At 35.5% G+C, this 20,866-nt stretch overlaps 1 protein-coding gene across 1 annotated transcript in view; it reads left to right on the forward strand.

Annotated features, from left to right (window-relative positions):
- LOC136884906 (serine-rich adhesin for platelets) overlaps positions 1–20,866 on the forward strand; it is a 272,783-nt gene that overhangs the window by 193,343 nt on the left and 58,574 nt on the right. Inside the window, exon 5 of the mRNA XM_067157214.2 lies at positions 15,146–15,241. Within this exon, the coding sequence (XP_067013315.2) occupies positions 15,146–15,241 (96 nt within the window). The remainder of the gene's footprint in view (positions 1–15,145; positions 15,242–20,866) is intronic.

The following is a 20,866-nucleotide window of genomic DNA, read 5'->3' on the forward strand; positions in this document are numbered from 1 at the left end:
CTGATGGCGGAGCTGTTGAGGATCCAACCAGCCTTCGGGCTGAGGACTAAACATACATACACATTAACTCATACAGTAAGGAGTGTTCATCACGCATTTACATGTGTATCTCACATCCTATTTTCTTGAAAATCATATTGGAAAATGAGGTGCACAGTTGACACTAGTATAGTATAATAGCACATTAAATTGGCATTACTTGTTTAAAATACGATTGCATCGACCATGCCAGGAACTACTTCTCATTTATGTCCGGTGCTCTGTCATCTGGCTCTGTTGCTAAGTACAGTTGCACACTGTATCTGTGATTCCTCAGTTTGTCAGTCCTTGGTGATACAATAGTTCCTCGCTCTAATGTTTGTGAATTTATATTTATTGTATTGTTTGTATGTTCATATTTTGTAGTTATGTATAATTTAGCACTCATAAATTATTTTCTAAAATTTGTCTTGTCCTTTTGAAATGCAAGTCTTAATCCTATTTTGATTAAGCAATATGTAGGTTGCAGTCCCCAACCCTGTAACAAAGTTTGAAAATTGCCAGGCCCATGTAAGCTAGGTGATGGAGCAAGAAAGATTTGGGATTGTCTCAGTTAAGTAAATAAACATTCCACAAATAATATCAACATTACATAATGTTTTTTTCTAAACTGGTGCTTGGGTAGTTTGAGAAGATACAATTCTAGTATACTTTTCATATTTCCCATGGGAAAATAAATGTTGTTGGAAAACAAAATAATTACATTTAAATTTTGTTTAATTTATATTTTTATACTGAAAGTGTATTTGTAAAAGCCAGCAATTTCTTAATCCTCGACTGGCATTGTGAGACTTTGGTATGTAAATGGCTTTGTGGTGTCGAAAATTATACCGTAGAATGGAGGACCACAAACTCCTTTTATTTAAGTTTCAAAAATAAATACACTTCTATTATGTTTCCTGATACATTTTGCATTACCTACCATGAGAAATTAATATCTTTACTGATTATAGATTGTGTGATAATGCACAATTGTTTTACCGTCACTGATTTTAAAAGAAAATCGCACTCCCATGAATTAAACTTAAATGAAAACAAATTTTAAATGTTCATTGCTCCAAAGCAAATTTAAAGGTACATTTTAAATATTATAGAATACAAAACTGATAAAACTGAATCTCACAGTCATTTACGTCATTTTCACAACCACTAAAAACCCACTAAATGTCTTCTTCTCCCCAAACCTTATACACCATGGAACAGCAAGTTTGACAAGTTGGATGGTCACATTTCACACAGTACTGATATTTATTTATTTTTTCAGCAGAGCGAGGACACAGTGCACATCACTTCCTTTTTGAGTTTTGATTAGATGATTGCACCTTTGGAACAGTTTTCTTATAAAAATTTCTTGACAATCCCATTCGCAGTTCTTTCGGAAGTCTGTCATTGACAAGTTTTTCATTGATGTAGAGTTCAGTTAACTGTCTGTCCAGTGTTTATAGAAACTGAGAGCTAGTGACAGGCATGTAGTTTTCGAGCGATGTCTGTACAACGAAAGAATTTATTCCAATAATATTGAGGATGGTGAAGAAAATAGCGAGAGATCGTCTGCGCATCCTTATCCTAGGATCACACACTGACATGCCAGGGCGAGATATGGAAGCCGTAGCAAGGCTTACATGAAGAAAAAGTATCAAACACACACTTCGAATGAAATATGAACACTTACACAATTTTAAGTCACGATAAACTTCGTAACACAAATGCCATTGTGGGGTCATAAACGGCACCGCACAATATTTAAATCAAGTTCCTGAGAAAACCAATATTTATTAAAAGCTACAATTCAAGAGAGCAATTGACTTTGCACTAAGTGATTGGTGATAGCCAGAATGGAATGCAGAGGGAGCGCCAGGGGTGTAAAAAGTCATTGGTATCTTTAAAGACCCCACAACACCTGTCGAGGGTTAAATATCAAATAGTCAATACTGATAATTTTTTTTCTTTTCTATAAACAGAGTCTGACTTTCAATATCCAGAAACAGCCACCAGTTCGGCCCTCATATCAATTCTAAAGTATTTTGAACTGGAGAGTGAATTCTTGCATTTCTGTATACATATAACAAGTATTGTCTTGATAATGCCTGCTCTTTGAGTAGGGGAAACATCTGCACTTGTCAAAATGCAACCACAGTTTGATATGCTAGAAGACAACACCAATCTGTGTAATTGTTGTTATGTGGATGCAAGTTGCTTTCTGTTCATTGTATTTAGTTTGCATTTAAGGAATTAAAACCTGTTGAGGGATCTGGGCACACATTCTTAATCTTATAATTTACATTTTATTAGTGTATTCATATTCAAAGTATGTCTCACTTGTACTCACGAATATTCATCATCCTTTCCCCATATCCACCTTCTGCCAGGTCAGGGCATTTATGGCACTTCTCCACCTTCCTCTCTCCTTCCTCCATTCCTCTTCCATCAGTTTGTCCCAGCCCTGGTTTCTTCTTCTTGCACTCTTCTTTAATGAATTGATCCATCTTGTTCTAGGTCTCTCTCTACATCTTTCCTTCAAACTTCATCTCCATCATCTGTTTTGGTATTCTTTTCTCTTCTATCCTCTTTACATGTCCAAACCATCTTAGTTTATTCCTATCAATTCTCTCATTTAGGTTTTCTATTCAGACTTCCTTTCTAACATCTTTGTTTCTCACTCTGTCTTTCATAACATACTTCTTAGTTATTTAATTTCACTGGCTTGAATTCTACTCTCCTCCCTACTTGTCATTGTCCAAATCCCAGTCGTGTAAGTCAATACGGGTGTACAATACGTTTTATACATTATTTCTGTAACTTCTTTGGTACTTATTCCAGACAAGGTTTCTTACACTCTGGTAAAATGCATTGACTTATTGCACCCTCTTGCTAATCTTCATGTCCAGCCTTGTATTCTGCATTAATTCACGCCCTAGGCACCATATTTATGTGTATAATCCCTGCCGCCGAATAATCCACACACACTAATTTTAGGAAGGTTCATTTTGAAAAAATTAAATGAATGAAAATTCCTTCCATCGAAAGAGTAATGTAGGCATAAACAAACCTGTCATATCATTCCTCGAGTTCTGTGTGGTTTTTACGCAAATATGAACATGACAGATATAGCTACTTTGCCTGAGCATATTTGAGATGATAAAAATGCATTATCACTGCTATACAATATATTTGCCATGAAAATTAGCAAGTAGGCCTTCTTACGACAGGTATTTTATTAATCTGAACTTGCAATAGGCTCGATTCGCTGTAGATTGGAAGATTCTTTGTCTCTTGCATCACTAGAATCCTATCCTAAATTACAAATTCGTCACACTGTACGTCTAAAACACTTCTCACGTGCGATCTCTTTTTAATTCTTTTCGTGCAATGTAAACACTTGAAGCACACACACCTGCAAACTCGTTTGTTAGTTTTGCGATACAGTAAAACCTTGTTAATTCAAAATCGTAGGGACGCAAAAATGTGACTTTGAATTACGTGATTTTGAATTAGCTGCCAACTCGTAATTCAAAAATATAAACCCTTGTCGCAACACAAAATATTCTAAGACCCCTGTTACTACATGCAGTTAACATTGATTCACAGTTTAAACCTTTCAGATGCCATGTAAAAAGACTATTTCCAAAATGTATCCAACAAGCCACATTTACAGTATTCAAATAATGCACATGGATAACTCACTGGCAAACATAACCTCACTTAACGAAAGAGAGGAAAACATATATTCAAAGACGAGGAGAAATCTATGCTGGCTCCCCTATGCAAGTGCTTTATTATTGGATTACTGTCCTGTTTGCATTTTAGATGCCTTGTACTTGCACGGAAACATCGTGGCTTATCGAACTTTCCTAGGATGAGGGGAGGAAGTATGAAGTCTCTTGGTTCCATCTGCATCGCAACACAGGACAGTGACTCTATTCTTGTACAATTTCCTGCCATGGCACTTCTCTTGTAATTCAGAAATACCAACCATTGCCATGTCACAAAGTGTTCTAAGACCCATTAATTCATGGGCTGATTTCCATACCAACTTTTCTGTTTTCTTGATTCACAGTTTAAACCTTTCAAATGCCACAGAAAAAACTATTTCCAGAATGTATCCAACAAGATGCATTTACATTATTCAAATAAAGCACTTGAATAAATCACTGGCAAAAAAAAAAAAAAAAAAAACAAGGTTCAAAGATAAGGACAAATTATGCTGGCTCCCCTGTGCAAATGCCTTACTTTTTGAATTGCTGCACTGTTTGCATTTTCAGATTCCTTGTACTTGCATGGAAACATTGTGGCTTATCAAACTTTCCTATGATGAGGGAAATAAATCTTTCACTTCCGTCTGCATTGCAACACAGTACAGTGACCCCATCTCCTTTAAAACTGTAAGTCTGATCTTGGCATGAAAGAAAAAGATGCAGTTTCATCAGCATTGACAGTATTGCTTGGTGCATACAAATTGATTATAATTATGAGCCACGTTTTCTCGCCAACTGTTGGCATCGCCAGCGTTAGTGGATTCTGCTTCTCCGCACACTGCCTACTGTGTGATATTGTGGCGTTCTTTAAAAAGCTGAATACAAACGAATTACCATTTCACTCAAACTTAGCAACTATGGAACACACTGTAGACATACCAAAATGAGTGAAAGTGTGAAAGCTACCCCTGCACATTCCGGAAGACGCGTTCTATCATAACGCCGATGAAATTCGAATTTCAATAATGTAAAATACTGGTTTTTTTTTTAATGTAAAAGCAGTTTTGTATTAAAAGTCTGAATTTAAATATGACGTATGGGGGCAGTTTTCTTCCATCTGCAGTTATACAAAGCATAACTGTACACCCAACATCAAAAACTACGTGAACCAGGAGTGTGTTGACAACCATGATGCAAATAAAACCCACACCCCAATCTCGCGGTTAATTTAAAAAAAAAAAATATGTGGGGATTATTTGCGTAAACACGGTATTTTAAACTGTCCACAATTTTCAAGGCCTTGACCACCAATTTTTTACAATGCCTATCCCCTAGTTTTCCTCTTCTTGTTATCACCATGGTCTTCCTTTTCTCTGCGCTGATTTCCATACCATACTTTTCAATTTTCTTGTTCAGTACATCGTACTTCTTTGCTGTTTGTTACCCAGACCACAATATTGTCTGCATCTCGTTTTTCCATATGGAATATTGGATATATTTGGAGTTATTACCCTGCTTGCTTTTGGACAACAAGTACTATGCAATTCATCTTTTTAGCCTTTAAAAATAATATGCTTCACTGATATAGTCGATCTGGTCATGATAAGCTTTGGATTGAGCAAAATTCCTTCTTCATGTCCGGGGACTCCTCAGGAATGACCTGACAAATAAACTGAGAAAAAAAGAGTTAATAAGAAATTAACACACAGAAAGAAATGAAGGTGAGATTAGACGAAGAAAAGCTGACTCTTTTAGTTAAGACATATTACATGATCGGAAGAAGAAAGAATGCCAAAGCAAGCTATGGAATTACAAATCGAAGGAGAGATCTAGGAGAACCCAGATTGTGATGGATGAACTTGATTACATACAGCATAGAATGACAGAATCTGTGCCGGAATACAATGATAAATTAGTTAAATTGTGACCTATTCTATTTCTACTCAAACCATCATCACCATCATTATCATGTGAAAGTAATTTTAAAAATAACCCATCAGAAATGTAATAATTACATGGTCTGGGTTCTGTTTTGTACTTTTTAGACTGAAAAGATGCGTGAAAGTAATTTCTGAATGAAATTCTGAATTGAAGTGAAATTAACTCCAAGTTTATACTGATTGATGTGGTATGCTGTGCTATAACTGAAAGGATGGTGGATTATATACATATTATAGTCACTTGTTCCTGCCGATGTCTGCATGTAATGTTCAAGAGTTTCAGTTTGCATTACCCTTCTTGGATCCAGAATTTGAAAGTTAAGAGAGACTTTGCAAAAGTGTGAAACTATTTGCAATATCTGAAGTTATGTTTAGGAAGCATGTACCATTCAGAAAATTCTGTTGCTGGGCTGAGTGACCCAGATGCTAAAACACTGGCCTTCTGGGCAGAGCTTGACAGGTAGACTTTGGTACACTTACTGACAGATAAAAGAACATTTGCAGAACAAAATTCTGGCATCTCGGTAAAAGTCATTAACGGGACATAAAATTAGTGACTTATTAGATAACTTTATTACATTAATTAGCTGATGTACCCGTGCTTCGCTACGGGATTCTCAGAAAGACTGACTTTGTGGATTTCCTAACTAAAGTCAACATAGGTCGTTACAAACACGTCAGTAGGAATGTAGGGATTCAAAGCAATGTTATCATATAAAATATTCGATCAAATGAAAAACAGTACATTTTCTCACTTTTTAACGAAGAGTACTACGGTCTGATCAAAAATTAGATGTTAGCTTTTCCGGCGTTTGCTCTTATTAACCAGCGTTTCGTCTTAGGTCTGACACTAGACTCGTCAGAGTGGGATTTGTCAGACCCTACCCACTGACGCTGGGTGTATGCAGGTGAACTTATCAGAAGCGTATTTAAGAGGCACAGTCTGATAACTGCATACGGGAGATAAAACTCCACAATGGAATTAATGCCCGCCTAGCAATTCCAAATGGAAATTCTAAGTTCCCATGGTGGGAATTAGATATTTTTCCACCAATAGAGCATATCAAAAATCTGATCAAAAATTAGATGTTGGCTTTTCCGGCGTTTGTTCTATTAACCAGCGTTTCGTCTTAGGTCTGACGCTAGACGAAACGCTGGTTAATAGAGCAAACGCCTGAAAAGCCAACATCTAATTTTTGATCAGATTTTTGATATGCTCTATTGGTGGAAAAATATCTAATTCCCTCCATGGGAACTTAGAATTTCCATTTTGAGTACTATGGTGCCGATCTAACAGTCCAAAGTTCCAGAGCTGGAATGACCAGGCCGCAGACAGCCGTGAACACTGCTGTGCTATTGTTCTGTGAAATACGCAAACTGCTCATTCCAATCAGTGCCTCAGAATAGGGATTGAATAGCTCGAATGCTATTATGAAACAGTGTGTTATGTACCAGTAGTATCAGAAAATTTATGAACCAGAGGAATGGTATGCTAAAAAAGAAAGTTATCTAACTCCCCAGCTACTTCCTGCCAATATTCAGGCAGGCTGTTACACTCGGTACGATTGGGCGAGTTGGCCATGTGGTTAGGGGCACGCAGCTGTGAGCTTGCATCCAGGAGATAGTGGATTCGAACTCCACTGTCGGCAGCCCTGAAGATGGTATTCCTTGGCTTCCCATTTTCACACCCGTCAAATGCTGGGGCTGTACCTTATTTAAAACCAAGGCCGCTTCCTTCATACTCCTAGCCCTTTCCTATCCGATCGTCACCGTAAGACCTATCTGCATCGGTGCGACGTAAAGCGAATAAAAAAGACACTCGGTACGCAGCAGTAATCCTACCTATCGGGAGTGGCAACAGAAGACACAAAGCACATCACAACAAACAATGGTCAATGTAATGTTATTGTTGATCAATTTTATGAGCTTTCTATATTGTAGGCCTTCACATTTAGTTTTCTTTCAACTCTGTGATATTAGGACGTCTTATAAAATTATTTATAGCGTAGAGTGTAGTTCCTTATTCTCCGACTTTACATACAGATTTTCATTCAATTCTGCTTACCCATATTCTCGTGACTCGGCGCTGATATGGACTTAGTAACAAAAATCCAAATCATGAATATCTCTGTGATCATAGTCGGTAACAATGTACAAGACATAAATGATCGGAAATTTTATACTATATAACTTTAGTTTTGCAGTATTTATCGATACAACCACAAATAAGAAATATTTGAGAATTAAATTTTAAGCCTCCCCCTAAACTATCATTTTTCTCAGCGTTAATACAATTATGTATAGCCTAGATTGTAGCGACTTATTCCCCGACTTTGGGTACCAATTTTCATTAATATACGACCACTAATAACAAATATTTGAGAATTAAATTTTAGGCCTTCCCCTAAACTACCATTTCATACAGCGTGAATACAATTATTTGTGGGCTAGATTATATAGACTTATTATCCTGACTCTGCATACTGATTTTCATTAAGATACGACCACTAATAACATAAATATTTGAGAATTAAATTTTAGGCCTTCCCCTAAACTACCATTTCACTCAGCGCGAATAAAATTATTTGTGGCCTAGATTGTAGCGACTTATTCCCCGACTTTGCATACCAATTTTCATTAAATTCCCTGCGGCCGTTTTCTCGTGATGCGTGTACATACATACATACAGACAGAAATTACGGAAAATTAAAAAGTGCATTTCCTTGTTACTGCGGACACGACCGATACAGAAATACCATCCTTTTTAAATTTGAGCAATGTACAGACAAAACTCTTATTTTATATATATAGATACACTACTACATTCTAATTTTCATTGCTGTATTGTTTTGAAGGTTTGCATGGAAACTGTGACTCTAAGACTTGTAGAGAAATATTGGATATTCCGAACAAATTGCTGATTATTATAAATTAATTCATTACATTTATAGAATTTCCTTGTGTCTTTTTTACCCATCCTTCATATTTCAGTTTTGTATTCTCACCGTTCCATTTGCAATATTATTTTGTATGCCAGTTTCTATGTAAATGCCTTTGTCTTAATTTTCTTGTTATGATCATTGAGAGAAACGTAAATCAAGGAAGAAACTTGAGTCTTCATTAGTTCAGCTGTACTTAATTCTCTTCCAACTTTTTCTTTCATTCCTGTCTCGAATGTTCTTTCATGCCACTTTCAATTTATTTTATAGAATTTTGTTTTCTCCTCACAGATTATATGCTGCTCAGCTATTCATTATTCTCAGCAGGTCTACTGGTTTTTAAATCAAATGAAACAGCACATAACATCTCAGCACAAAGATCAGACAGTAGATTTAATGGGGTATCTACAGGTAGAGTAAAACAATTACATATGAGTCATGGGGTTATAGCATGTTGAATCCTTGAGTTTGTGGCACTGTATGAAATGAAAAAAATAAATATCACTTGGGATAGCGATATAATTAATATCACATTTGAATGTTTATATGAGTACATTGAAACAAAAATGCAGAATAGTGTACAGCCACTGTATTTGGTGATGGCCTTGGTGGAGGTGAAAATGGTGGTGGGAGCAGCTGTAGATCTTTTGGAAAGGGAGCAGTACAATATTAATGTTCTATACTGAATGCGTGTTTGTTTCAGAATTCATGTACATTAAGTATTATACTACTGTCAACATGACTTAAATAATATGGATAAACAACATAAATACTCTTTTATACAACTTGACACACATGTCGTGGCAAAGGTGTTTCAGATTGTGGAAACCTTTAATAATGCAAACTTCGAATTCCAATTTGAATTTTCAACCTTGCATACATATGTAATCAGGACATTCATAGCACCTTGCTGGATTGAAATTTATAAGGAACAGTAGAAATACCTGGGGGAAAATATTTTTTGATTCCAATTTGTCTAACACAAACTTCCTTGATGGATATTTTGAATTAGAGTTACAGTTTTATAAAGTTAATTCTAACCATCTAATCCATGGGTCTTTCTAATAATACTGGATGTAATTAGATATTATGGGCTTGAAAGATTGCCAGATGTTTACACTACAGAATTAATCATATCATTTTGAAGGCTGGGGAGGATGTATGTTTTGACGTAGAATGAGTCTAGCTTCGGAACCATACTTAGACTAAAGGAGGTTACGAAAATATGAAAGTCTTAAAATCAATAATTTCTTGACAACTTGTGCATTGACAGTGTTTGGAAGTTCATTGGTGCTATACCCAGCAACAAGAATCCAACATCAGTATATGGCATCATCAGGTGATGCAGTAGCGCCACCATCTTCATGTAATGAAATTGCTGTGCCTCACAGCTAATAGTGTAGTTCTGGAATCTGGTGTGGTAGCATGTCATTTGAGGTATCATTTGATTATTTTCAGCGAGTTCTACAAATATACAGCAAAAACAAATTGTGAACATTAGAGCAAATTGTAGAACAAAAAAGTGCAGAAACTTTCTTTCTCAGTGTCATGACATACGGGCAATAAACAATTAAAAAATGATCAAAAATGCATACCAGAGGATAGAGAGGCTTGTCAAAATTCCAAAAGGTCCAAATCACCAATGCCGAGCATCAGAAGGGTTATCGGTCCCAGTTTTACGCATAGATGCCATTCTTGACACCAGCCCTATGTAGAAGGATATATTCTCTATTGTGTTTTTCTGTGGTGGTTGGTAGTGTTGTGTGCTGTGTTGTATTGTGCGTAAATGAAGAGAGATAGATGTATTAAGGTAAACACAAAGACCCAGTTCCCATGCTAGAGGAATTAACCACATGCAGTTAAGAATCCCCGACTTGGCCGAGAATCAAACCCGGGGTTCTCAGAAATAAAGGACACCATACTATTCATTCAGCCAAGGAGCCAGACCATTGTTTGGCTCTTATGACTGGGTAATTTCACCATTACTTTTATGTAATAATGCTACTTTGGCTGGCCGTTCTCCTTTAATCTTCAGTATGTTTAGGTGGATCCTTCAACCTTGTCTTTGTAATTGCATCACTAATTCCACAGTCAGTACATGCCCTGTTTTCTTTATCCAGTCCCCTAATCCCATGGCCCACTCTCTTCTTGTTAGCAGCACTGTCCAGTTGAATTAATTTTTTACCCCTTACTTTTAACTTTTTTTTTTTTTCCAACTCAATGATTTGATTTTGTGCTTGAGTTACTGTTCCAGATTTACTATAGTAAACAGGATACCATTCAATTCTTAAGTTGGTTTGGAAACACTTAACTCGCTTATCACAGTTTTTTAAATAAATAAAAAATAGTGAAAATGAAAATCCACAGCCTGCTTCCAGTCATTCAACCGGGTCACGAATGGAATGAATGAAGCCCCATCTAGCGGCAAGGATAGTAATTGTGCCAGCTGCCGAAGTCTGTCGCACTCCTCTGGAGCAATGATTAATGAATGACAGATGAAATAAAATGATATTGGAGTGTGTTGCTGGAATGAAACATGACAGGGAAAACTGGAGTACCCGAAGAAAAACCTGTCCTGCATCTGCTTTATCCAGCATGAATTTCGCATGGAGTGACCGGGATTTGAACCACGGAACCCAGTGGTGAGAGACCGGCGCACTGCCGCCTGAGCCACGGAAGCTCTAAAATAAAGAATAGTAAATCTTAATAATTTCTTCAAATAAAAGAATTTCATGCTGGATGGTATTATTTATCCCATTCAATCTTCCTATAATTGTTACTGTACAAGCATACAAGGCAGTTCTAATAAAATCAAAACTTATAAAAGCCTCACTACACTCTTGCTTATTTTGTTTAATCTCCTTCAACATAGTCCCCATTATCTTTTGTACTTTTTCCTAACATTCTGGCAAATGTTCTGGCTTAAAGTCTTTTGATTGGGTACCCAATTAAGAACACTGGTGAAGACAGCATTGTTATCCTCAAACCACACATTTGGTCCTTCACTTTTAGGTCTCTCAAACAAGTAAAAATCACTTAGTGCCCATAAGCTGGACTGTAAGCTGGTTGGGACAGGAAGTCTTACTTTAGTTTCTTGATGATGTTCACGGAGTTTCTTACAGCGTGAGGTGTTGTATTATCCTAGAAGAATGAAACCAATTTCCTCCTGTTTTCCTCTTGGATTGGATCTTATTGTTCCCTTCTGGTAAAATTTCAGAGTAATATTCTCAATTGATGATCCTGCTTTCCTGAAAAAAATCATTGTGGATTACTCCCTTTCAGTACCTATAGAATGTTCCCATTACTTTCCCAGCCAAGATTGTTCTACATGGTTCTTGAGTTTTGGAGAACTGCAATGGCACAACTCTCTCATTGGCTGGCAAGACTCAAGCATGAAATTTCTGATGGCTAGACCTCTTTCTCGATAAGAAAGTTGATATGTTGTTGTCCTCTGCCTGGCAATTTCTTTCCACTCATCTCTTCTGTGAATCCCAGACAAGACTGAACCCATTCCTAATTACCTTTGAGGGAGAGGAGGTACCTCAGCTTCACCACTCCAAAGGGATTAACCTGTTTGGCAAGGTTGTGTGATGACATAACAGTTGGTCTCAGGATTATATTTGAACCACTTTGTATAATGGTGTTGGAATATTATACTCATGTCTCCAGTTATGAACTGCTCATTGAAGAAGCAGACAGTTAACTGATCAATAAATATTACTAACCATCAAATACCAATATCAGTTTCATTGTTGTGGTTTTTATAATTATAATCATCTGACATTTTTCCTAGACCGCAATTTAACCATTGTAACCATTTGTGTCGTGTAACGTCTGTATGAAGATAATCTGCAGTAATTCTTACTACACTTGTGGCTTTGCAATGTCTATTGTGTATGTGTTATGTGATGTATTTGTACTATCTTATCTTAAATTTCATTTTGATCTGAAATTATTTTTCAGTATTATAATTTGAAAAGTGAGTTGTCAGGATATTTGTATTAAGTTGATACCCAAAAATTGCATGTTTTTTGCTGTTTGGATGTAGTTGTGTTTATAAATTAATCTTGTTGTGAAGTAGTCTAGTCTAGTCCTCCTAAAAATATTAAACATTTGTAACAGAACATTTCACTCTATATAGTATATCATTCTTTACTAAATTCTTGCTTTCTTTTTGTTTTGTTTGCATAAGTAGTTAACAGTGTGAAAGAATTTTCTCAAGTGCATTCCTAATAGAATAATTAATAGTCGAGCAGACCAAGGGGTGGTGCAGTGATATAAGCAGATAAGTATTGTATATAATAGTTTATTTGTGAGTATAAATTGAGAGACTTCTGTAGCCTTCAGAAATGGATAAACGGTTCAACATTTTTGAGTGAAAATGGTGGTAAAGCCATCCTTTGTGTCATACTGTGAATAATTACAGAAATCTCTCAAGACAGGATGTCTTATATAATATTATCAATATCTCAGTAGCCAGAACATACAGACAGTTTACAGGAACTATTGCAGATAAACATAGTCTATTTAAATGCTCGCTTTAATTCTGTCATTCATAGGGTTTGAAAAATATATACTGTATTAGTGAAATTAATTCAGAGGAGTGGAGTATTTAGAGCTTGAGATCCCCTTGGAGATTTATACACTCGAAGATATCATTACATTCCATTTCAAAAGTTATTATTAGACAGTGAAACCTCTCCGTATGGGCATCAAAGGGATAAAACAATTTATCTGCTTCTGGGAAGTGACCTGCTTTTTGGTAGGAAGGGTGCCCAATCCAACTGAAAATGAATAAAATACATTATGTATTCCTTCACTTGGAAGCTTGTTTTTCCTCTTGTTATCACAGTTATCACTGCCTTAATATGTCTTTCTGCTGCAAAACTATGTGTATTTGTGCCTTTCTTACACAGAATTCATTTGCAAGCACATGGACACTGCATGCAGGACACACACTCAGTAACTTCAACTTTTTCACGGATTGTCAAACTTTTAAATTTAGATACCATGGCACTCGAGACAAAGCAACTGACAAGTGAATGAAGATAAAAATAAAGTGACAGTAGGTGTCGAATTGTTCATGGTAACTGAACTTCAAACCCATTAGTCAGACAACATTTTATGACTTTCTTTATTCGCCCGCTTTTGATAATATATTGTTGTACTTTGCCGAGTACTTTCTTTTCACTCGTCTCTCTTGTGAATCCCAGACAAGACTGAACTCGTTCCTAATTACCTTTGAGGGAGAAGACGTATCTCAGCTTCACCACTCCAAAGGGAGTGTGGCAAGGTTGTATGGTGACAAAAAATTGGTTTACTGGAGGGCTAGGCAGTTGGGCTAGTAAGTACATTACTATGGAACCCTTATTGTCTTCTTTTCAATATTGTCTGTTTTTGTACAGTCCTCAAAACGAATTTTTCTAATTTTGTAACACAAAGTTCAGTGTATTAGATCTTAAAATTACAGTTCTGTCTATAGCCAAGAGATAATGTGAGCTTTAGGTCTCATGGCTGTCCATGTCCATATCTGAGTGTTTGTAAACAAGAGTTGATTTTATAATAATTTCTATATTATTTCAGTTGGGACATGAAAATCTGTCTGTATTTTGGGTATCTCCATATCTTGGGAGTGTCCTTAAGGAGAAGTTTCACTGTCATAAAATGCATTTTATGAATGCAGTTAATTAACATGTAGGAGTTTTGTGAACTACATTCCTGTTAATATCTTAAATAGGAGTTTCAAATACTTCAAGAGAAACAATCTAAAAGGAGAAGCTTTTTCATTGTTCTGGGGATAGGGCAAGATAGGATTCATTAAGGTACCATGTACTAATTTGATCAGACTCACTTCCTTTGTTTTTCACATACTGTAGTTAACAATTTTTTAATAACCATTTTTATAAGAGGAAAAAGAATCATACCTTAGCAATAGAAAGTAACATTTTATTCTTCTGATCAATCCTAAACTTTGTTTTGGGTAGATTATCAAATATAAATTATTTATTCCAGAGATGCTTTTTCTGTTTTGTAAACAGACAAGTCAAAGGTATCAAGTCTAGGCTTTGTGGTGAGTAGAGAACTTGTTCCTAGCATCATATTTCCAACAGACTTTGAATTTGTACTGGTTAATTTTCATCTAATGATTCTGTCAGAGATGACAGTTTTTATCACTAGGACGTTGAAATTGCTTTTGCTGTATCCCATGCAGAAAAGTAAAAGAATTGTGTAAGAAAGGGAACGTGTTAATTTAATGTATATTATGTATTCCTTCTCTACAAGTGAATGTGAAAAAATTCCGTGTGAGAAATAATGGTAGATTTCAGATAGTTCATATTTTTTAAGTAAAAAAATAATGGTCAAACCTTTAAGTTGTGAGACTGAATGGCTAGCATGTTTGTACTGTCTGTACATAGTGTGGCATGTTCCAAGAAGAGCTGCTTGTATGTTACTGGTTGCTAATAGCTTGCATATTGTGTGCTGTGGTGGTTGCTGTCATTAACAAGTTTATCCCCCTCCCGTTCATCACCAGACGGAGCGTCAGGGCGAGATGTTTGCCAGCGTGTCCGGTTCCATGATGGCCAAGTTTGACTTTGATTCGTCCATCAGTCCCCACAGCAGCTCACAGGTGCGCATTGGCATGCTTGCTGCTCTTGAATGTTCTAATCCTTCTCCATCCTTCCCAAAGATAACAAACAGGCCATGGACAAGTACATTTTCTTTCATAGTTCTGTTGTTTTGCTCTTTTGGTAGCTCTGTTCAAAGTTGAGTATCATATCATGGTTTTAATACCATGTAATTATTGCTGAATTACCAGTATATAAAATAATTAAACAGAATGTATTTAGACATTTCAAAACTTTTTCATCTGTAAAATTAGCATAATCTCCAGGAATTTACCATCTGCCTGATAATAATTAGTTATTTATGTATCGGTTAGGACGTTTACAAGCGATTTAATCCTTACTGATAAAATAAAATAAAAACAAAAGCACCACTATTTAATATCAACTTTTGACTTGCTGGTCTTAATTGTAAATATACAAACTGTTATTAATATATTTTAATTTTTATTTCAATATTTGTGATTTCACACCATACAACATTAATCAAAATTTGAGATGCATAATTAAAATATGTTTGTTTTAAATCTGTCTTGTTTATTGTAATAAATAAATAAACAGTGACTAATGTTAGGTTATGAAATCAACATGAAAAAACATGAACAAAGTCAGTTCTTAAAACTGACACTCATATTTGTGTAAGCCAGGATTCAATCATGTGGGTGGATTCTGAGCTACTTGTTATTCATGGTACAGTGTGTTTATTAGAACTCCCTTGCCATCTTCGGTGAAGTCATCAAGACTTGTGGAGGAGTGGAATGTAAAGACGTACAATTATTTGTAACCATGACACTGTGGGATAGAGTGGGGTAGCTCAGTGCCTGACTACCATTGCCTGAAAGAATTAACCTGGTGCTATCTCTGAAGTGGGCTGAATGAAGCCCAGGGTCATGTGCCTCACCAGAAGTAGAATTGCTTCTAAAATTTTTGTTTTCTTGACTAGGTAATTGACCCATGTCATTCTGGGTGTATTGAGCATGCTGTTACTGCTAGGCAGCACTCTCATATTTATTAGAATAGCTTATCTAAATGTTATTTTGTGTTATACAAACTTAATCTTCCGAAATGTTTTGTATCAGGAATGATTGTTACTTTGTAACAAGTGTTATGCTGAATAGCAAAAGAAAAGTGAGAGAAATTATGTCTTGCTTGTTTCTTTGTGGACTACATACATACAGAATATGACTTTTATGTCCATTTTTCTAGTAATTTTAACATTTTGTCCATATAGAAAAAATCAAAATTAAAAATATATTTCATTCACATCATGCTTGCATTGAAATCATCAGTTGATTTTGATTCAGAAAATTTCTCAGAAGTCAGTGATAATGATAATGATAATAATAATAATAATAATAATAATAATAATAATAATAATAATAATAATAATAATAATAATAATAATAATAATAATATCTAGTGCAGGTCTTTTGTACTGACACCTGCAGATCTGAGTGTCAGTGATGAATTCTACTGTTGAAGACATCACTCACACCCAGTCCCCTAGTCACTGTTATTTGTTTTGATGCAATTCCTCTTTAACATTAAATCTCATTTTATAATGCTGAATATTTTATTCTGTTGGCAGCATATAATTTGATCAATAATAGATCTGAATGATCTTAACATACATTTTAGGAACTAGCTTGCATTTCAAGTTATTATAATAAATTTGCAACTCTTTATAATTGCTCTCTAGTGAACTTAGTCTACCTCCATTCCTGGCACTGCTCTGAATTTAAGAATTGTGTGATGGTCTCAAATAAGGTGAATTCACCTTCAGTACTACACCTTAAAAGAAAAGGTTCTTTAAAAATTTATTTTCAGCATCTTAGAAGTAGACTTCATTAATTTTCCAGTTTAACAACTGGAGAATGCTGCAGTGGTACCAAAATATAAATTTTTAAAATCTTTTTAAAAATATCTGTTTATTCCACAAAAGGCCTGTTTGTGTCTCCTCCTTGTACCCTCACTTCTCTTTAATTTTCAGATATGCTTTTGTTTCAGTCACTAATAAGTTAATTGCATTTCTCATAAAATGTAATAAAGCTAGATAAGGATTATTCCTTATGAGGAGAGTAGAAAATACATTTTGTTCATTAAGGAATACTTAATCCATTGTTAGTCGACCTGAAGATTTTCATATCATTGGTCAGTAAGTAAGCACACTTTGTACATACAGTATTTTTTCAAAGATGGTTATGGTGATCATAGAAAAGTACATTCAGCTGCACTGTTTTGGTATCATTAACGTGGTTCATTCACATCTGAAATTGTTTGACTCTTTAAAATATTAACACTCTCTCATCATTTAATTCATCAACATTAAAATTACCTGAATTATGTTTATAATATACTGTTTCCTTTAAATGCTAGTGATTTTAGAGGAGATATAATTTTGTCTTATATGCCGTGTACTGGCGGTCTAAATTAACAGACTTTCTGATTGTTAAAGCTCATTTTAAATTTTATTTTTCTGCTAAAATCATCCAGGTTGTGCAAACTTTTTGGCCATGAGATGTCTTTCATATGACATAAAAACTGATAACTCAAAAAGTAGGATATAAAGGGGAACATATTATTTTAAAGTAGAATGATGAATGAACAAGTTGCGATCATGGTTGCTGATGTAATGCACAGAACGGCATCTGAAGATCGCCGCCCAGTTAAGGTATGATTTTTTCGGTCGATAGTCATTTACTGTGCGGTGTAGTTTGGGGCATGTACATGTTGTGCGGAAGCAAATGAGTGTAGTTTGATCCATACTGACAAAATCTATCAGTAAACACCAGAGAAATTAAAAGCAGCTGTAATTTTGAAAGAATATTGAAGATTTTGTGATTAAAAGTTGATGAATTATGGCATACTTCACAAAAATGTCCAAATATATGACTAATAAGTGAGTAAGAAAGCCTATAGAAATTGTATGCAGAAGGAAACTAGACTCAATAGATACCTTACTAAGATCAAAATTACACCTAAAGAATAAATGCAATGGCTACAAAAGCATTGCAGACTTGAGCTTGCAGTGCTGGCCTCTTGTAAAAAAATAACAACAAAGAAGTAATCGCATTGGGAGATCAGTGGTTCATGTGAGTGGTTGGTTTGTAGCCACAGAGATTTGGAAGTAGAAAGCCACATTTTTAGTTGTACATTTATAAGAAATATGGATGTAGAATGTAAATCATACATTCCTTATTTCTCACAGAACATTCACCATTGTTCAATAACTTTTACTGTCGCTAAAAATTGTGCAAATCAAAATTTAAACGAAGAGATTAAACTAAGCGAAAATTTCACCTTGTTTGTTATTTCTAATTTGAATACATGATAGGCATTTCAAACAAAATAACTCTAGCAACTGTACCTGGCCTACCAAATATATGACAAGTAAGTGAGTAAAAGTCTGTAGAAAATGTATGTATGCAGGAGGAAACTAGATGCAGTAAGTGATCTAATAAGATCAAAATTACATCTACATCTTTACTTTTATTTTTTTAATTCAGTAAAGACGTTAGCCCATATGGTGGCTGTGATTGTTAGGTATCAAGTCTGTATGGTCTGACACCATGGTTAGCTGGTTTGAGTCCTATAGGTGAAAAAATATTTCACCATCAGAATGTTGGCAGGCAGCGAAGGAATGGTGGTGGTATACTATTTATAATCACTAAATTGCGTGCCAAAAGCCTGGATTCAATTCCAAACCTCTCCACAGTGTTCATGTGGAGTGAGGGAATATGATGCTGTTGATGGTGATTTGTCTGTCAGATGGGGACGTTAAGCTTTGAGTAGACCCCTTTGCTTCTATTTGACAGGAATAGGCTATGTGTCGGCACCAAATTTCTCCCTTTCCCTTTCTATCATATGTCGCATCAATCACTTCATCTCGTTAACTCCTCTGATGAGGATGACGTTGGGAAGGATATCAGGTCATACAAACTTGCTATGAAGATTTGTCTCACTTCATATCCAACTCCGTAGAGAAACAGGATAAGGTTTGAACATACATACATACATACATACATACACACACACACACACACACATACATACATACATACATACATACATACAGTAAAGACTTTCATCCTCATAGTGTGTTACAACGAATTGTTATTAGCATTATGATCACTCATCATTTAACACATACTCTCCTAATTAAGACCATTTTGGGCTACACACATACAGTAAATGCTGTCACTCTTCACTATTATTCCCTTAGCTCAACTTGATCCTGGATTCGGTTGGAGATAATTTGTCTTCCATCCCTGCCTGTCTTTCCACCATTCTTCATCAAAGACATATTGAAAGGTCGCACTCTTTTTCATTTTGTTCTCTTCATACTGCTATTCTTAATATTGTAAAATACTGCTAGTTAATGATTCATATTCATAACATAATTGGTTTGATGATTGTGATGTAATGGGGAGGAAAAAAAAGTATAATTCTAACAGGTCCACCAACTATGGTATAGGAAAGATTTTCATTTACTGTGTGTTCATTCCTTGAGTGATGCAGCACTCTTGACAGTGATTCGGCATAAGAACAGCACGTGATCGGAATTTGGATTGCCGTGAGCTTGTAATAATCTCATGATTTTATTGTTTGAAAACTTTAATTACAGACAGATGCAGACATTTTTATATTTTCATTCGCGCATACAGTGCAGTAATATAATTACTTTGCAGAATATGAATAATTCTTTGCATTTTCCTCATATCCTTAATATTCCTAGATTTTGCCCATCATGTTTTTTCTTTTCCTTCTCTGCTTGAGGATTGTTTGAAAGTAGTTTGTATCATGATGTTCTTGTAATACTTTGTTGTGTTGTATTTCCTATTTGTGAATGCATTGATTTAATTTGCTGTTGGCATGTTTTTGTCTTAGTTATTTGTTAGCCAAATTTAGTCATAGAATACTAGTAAATATGTTATGAATTTAAAGATTAGAGTAGTGAGACATAGCTCAGTGAAATGGATGCACTCATGATGGAACAAGAGCTGTTGCAATGTTCCCCAAAAATGAGACCACTTGTGGTAATTTAGTTATACAGGTTATCCTCGAAAAATATTCCAATATTTACAGTGGAGGCAGCACTCAAGAAATGAAGGAAAAAAGGTCCTGTAAACGTTGGTCACAAACCCAATATCTTCAGAGTTATGGTCCGCTACCACCTCTATCAATGATCACGATGTTCCAATAATTTATAGAGGTTCATATGCAACAATAGACGGAAATACTACTTGAACGTTGGTTGTCAATGTACTAGCTTGTTGTGTTATGGTCTTATTATGTAGGAGGGGCATATTTTACACTCCAAGCACTTTGTCACAAAACAAATGTGTAACCATTGTACGTAGACAATTCATGCAGTACATCGTGCATCATGTGTGTGCATTTGTACTGTATCAAGCAAGAACAAAACACGTTAGTCAGTGTAAAGTATTCCACTGCGTACTATAGACCATATTGCTCTTGCAGCCAAGTAAGTTAGTTTCATCAGGTGTACGGTAGTGCTCAAACGATGCATGTTTTGTTGTGACACTGCAGTACTGTAATTTGTTTTCTTGTCTTTCTTCTCTGGCCTTACAGCATGTAATGAAGGCCTGTTATTCAGCAGGGAAATGGGC

This window comes from Anabrus simplex, chromosome 1 (assembly GCF_040414725.1).
Source record: "Anabrus simplex isolate iqAnaSimp1 chromosome 1, ASM4041472v1, whole genome shotgun sequence".
Lineage (NCBI taxonomy): Eukaryota > Metazoa > Arthropoda > Insecta > Orthoptera > Tettigoniidae > Anabrus > Anabrus simplex.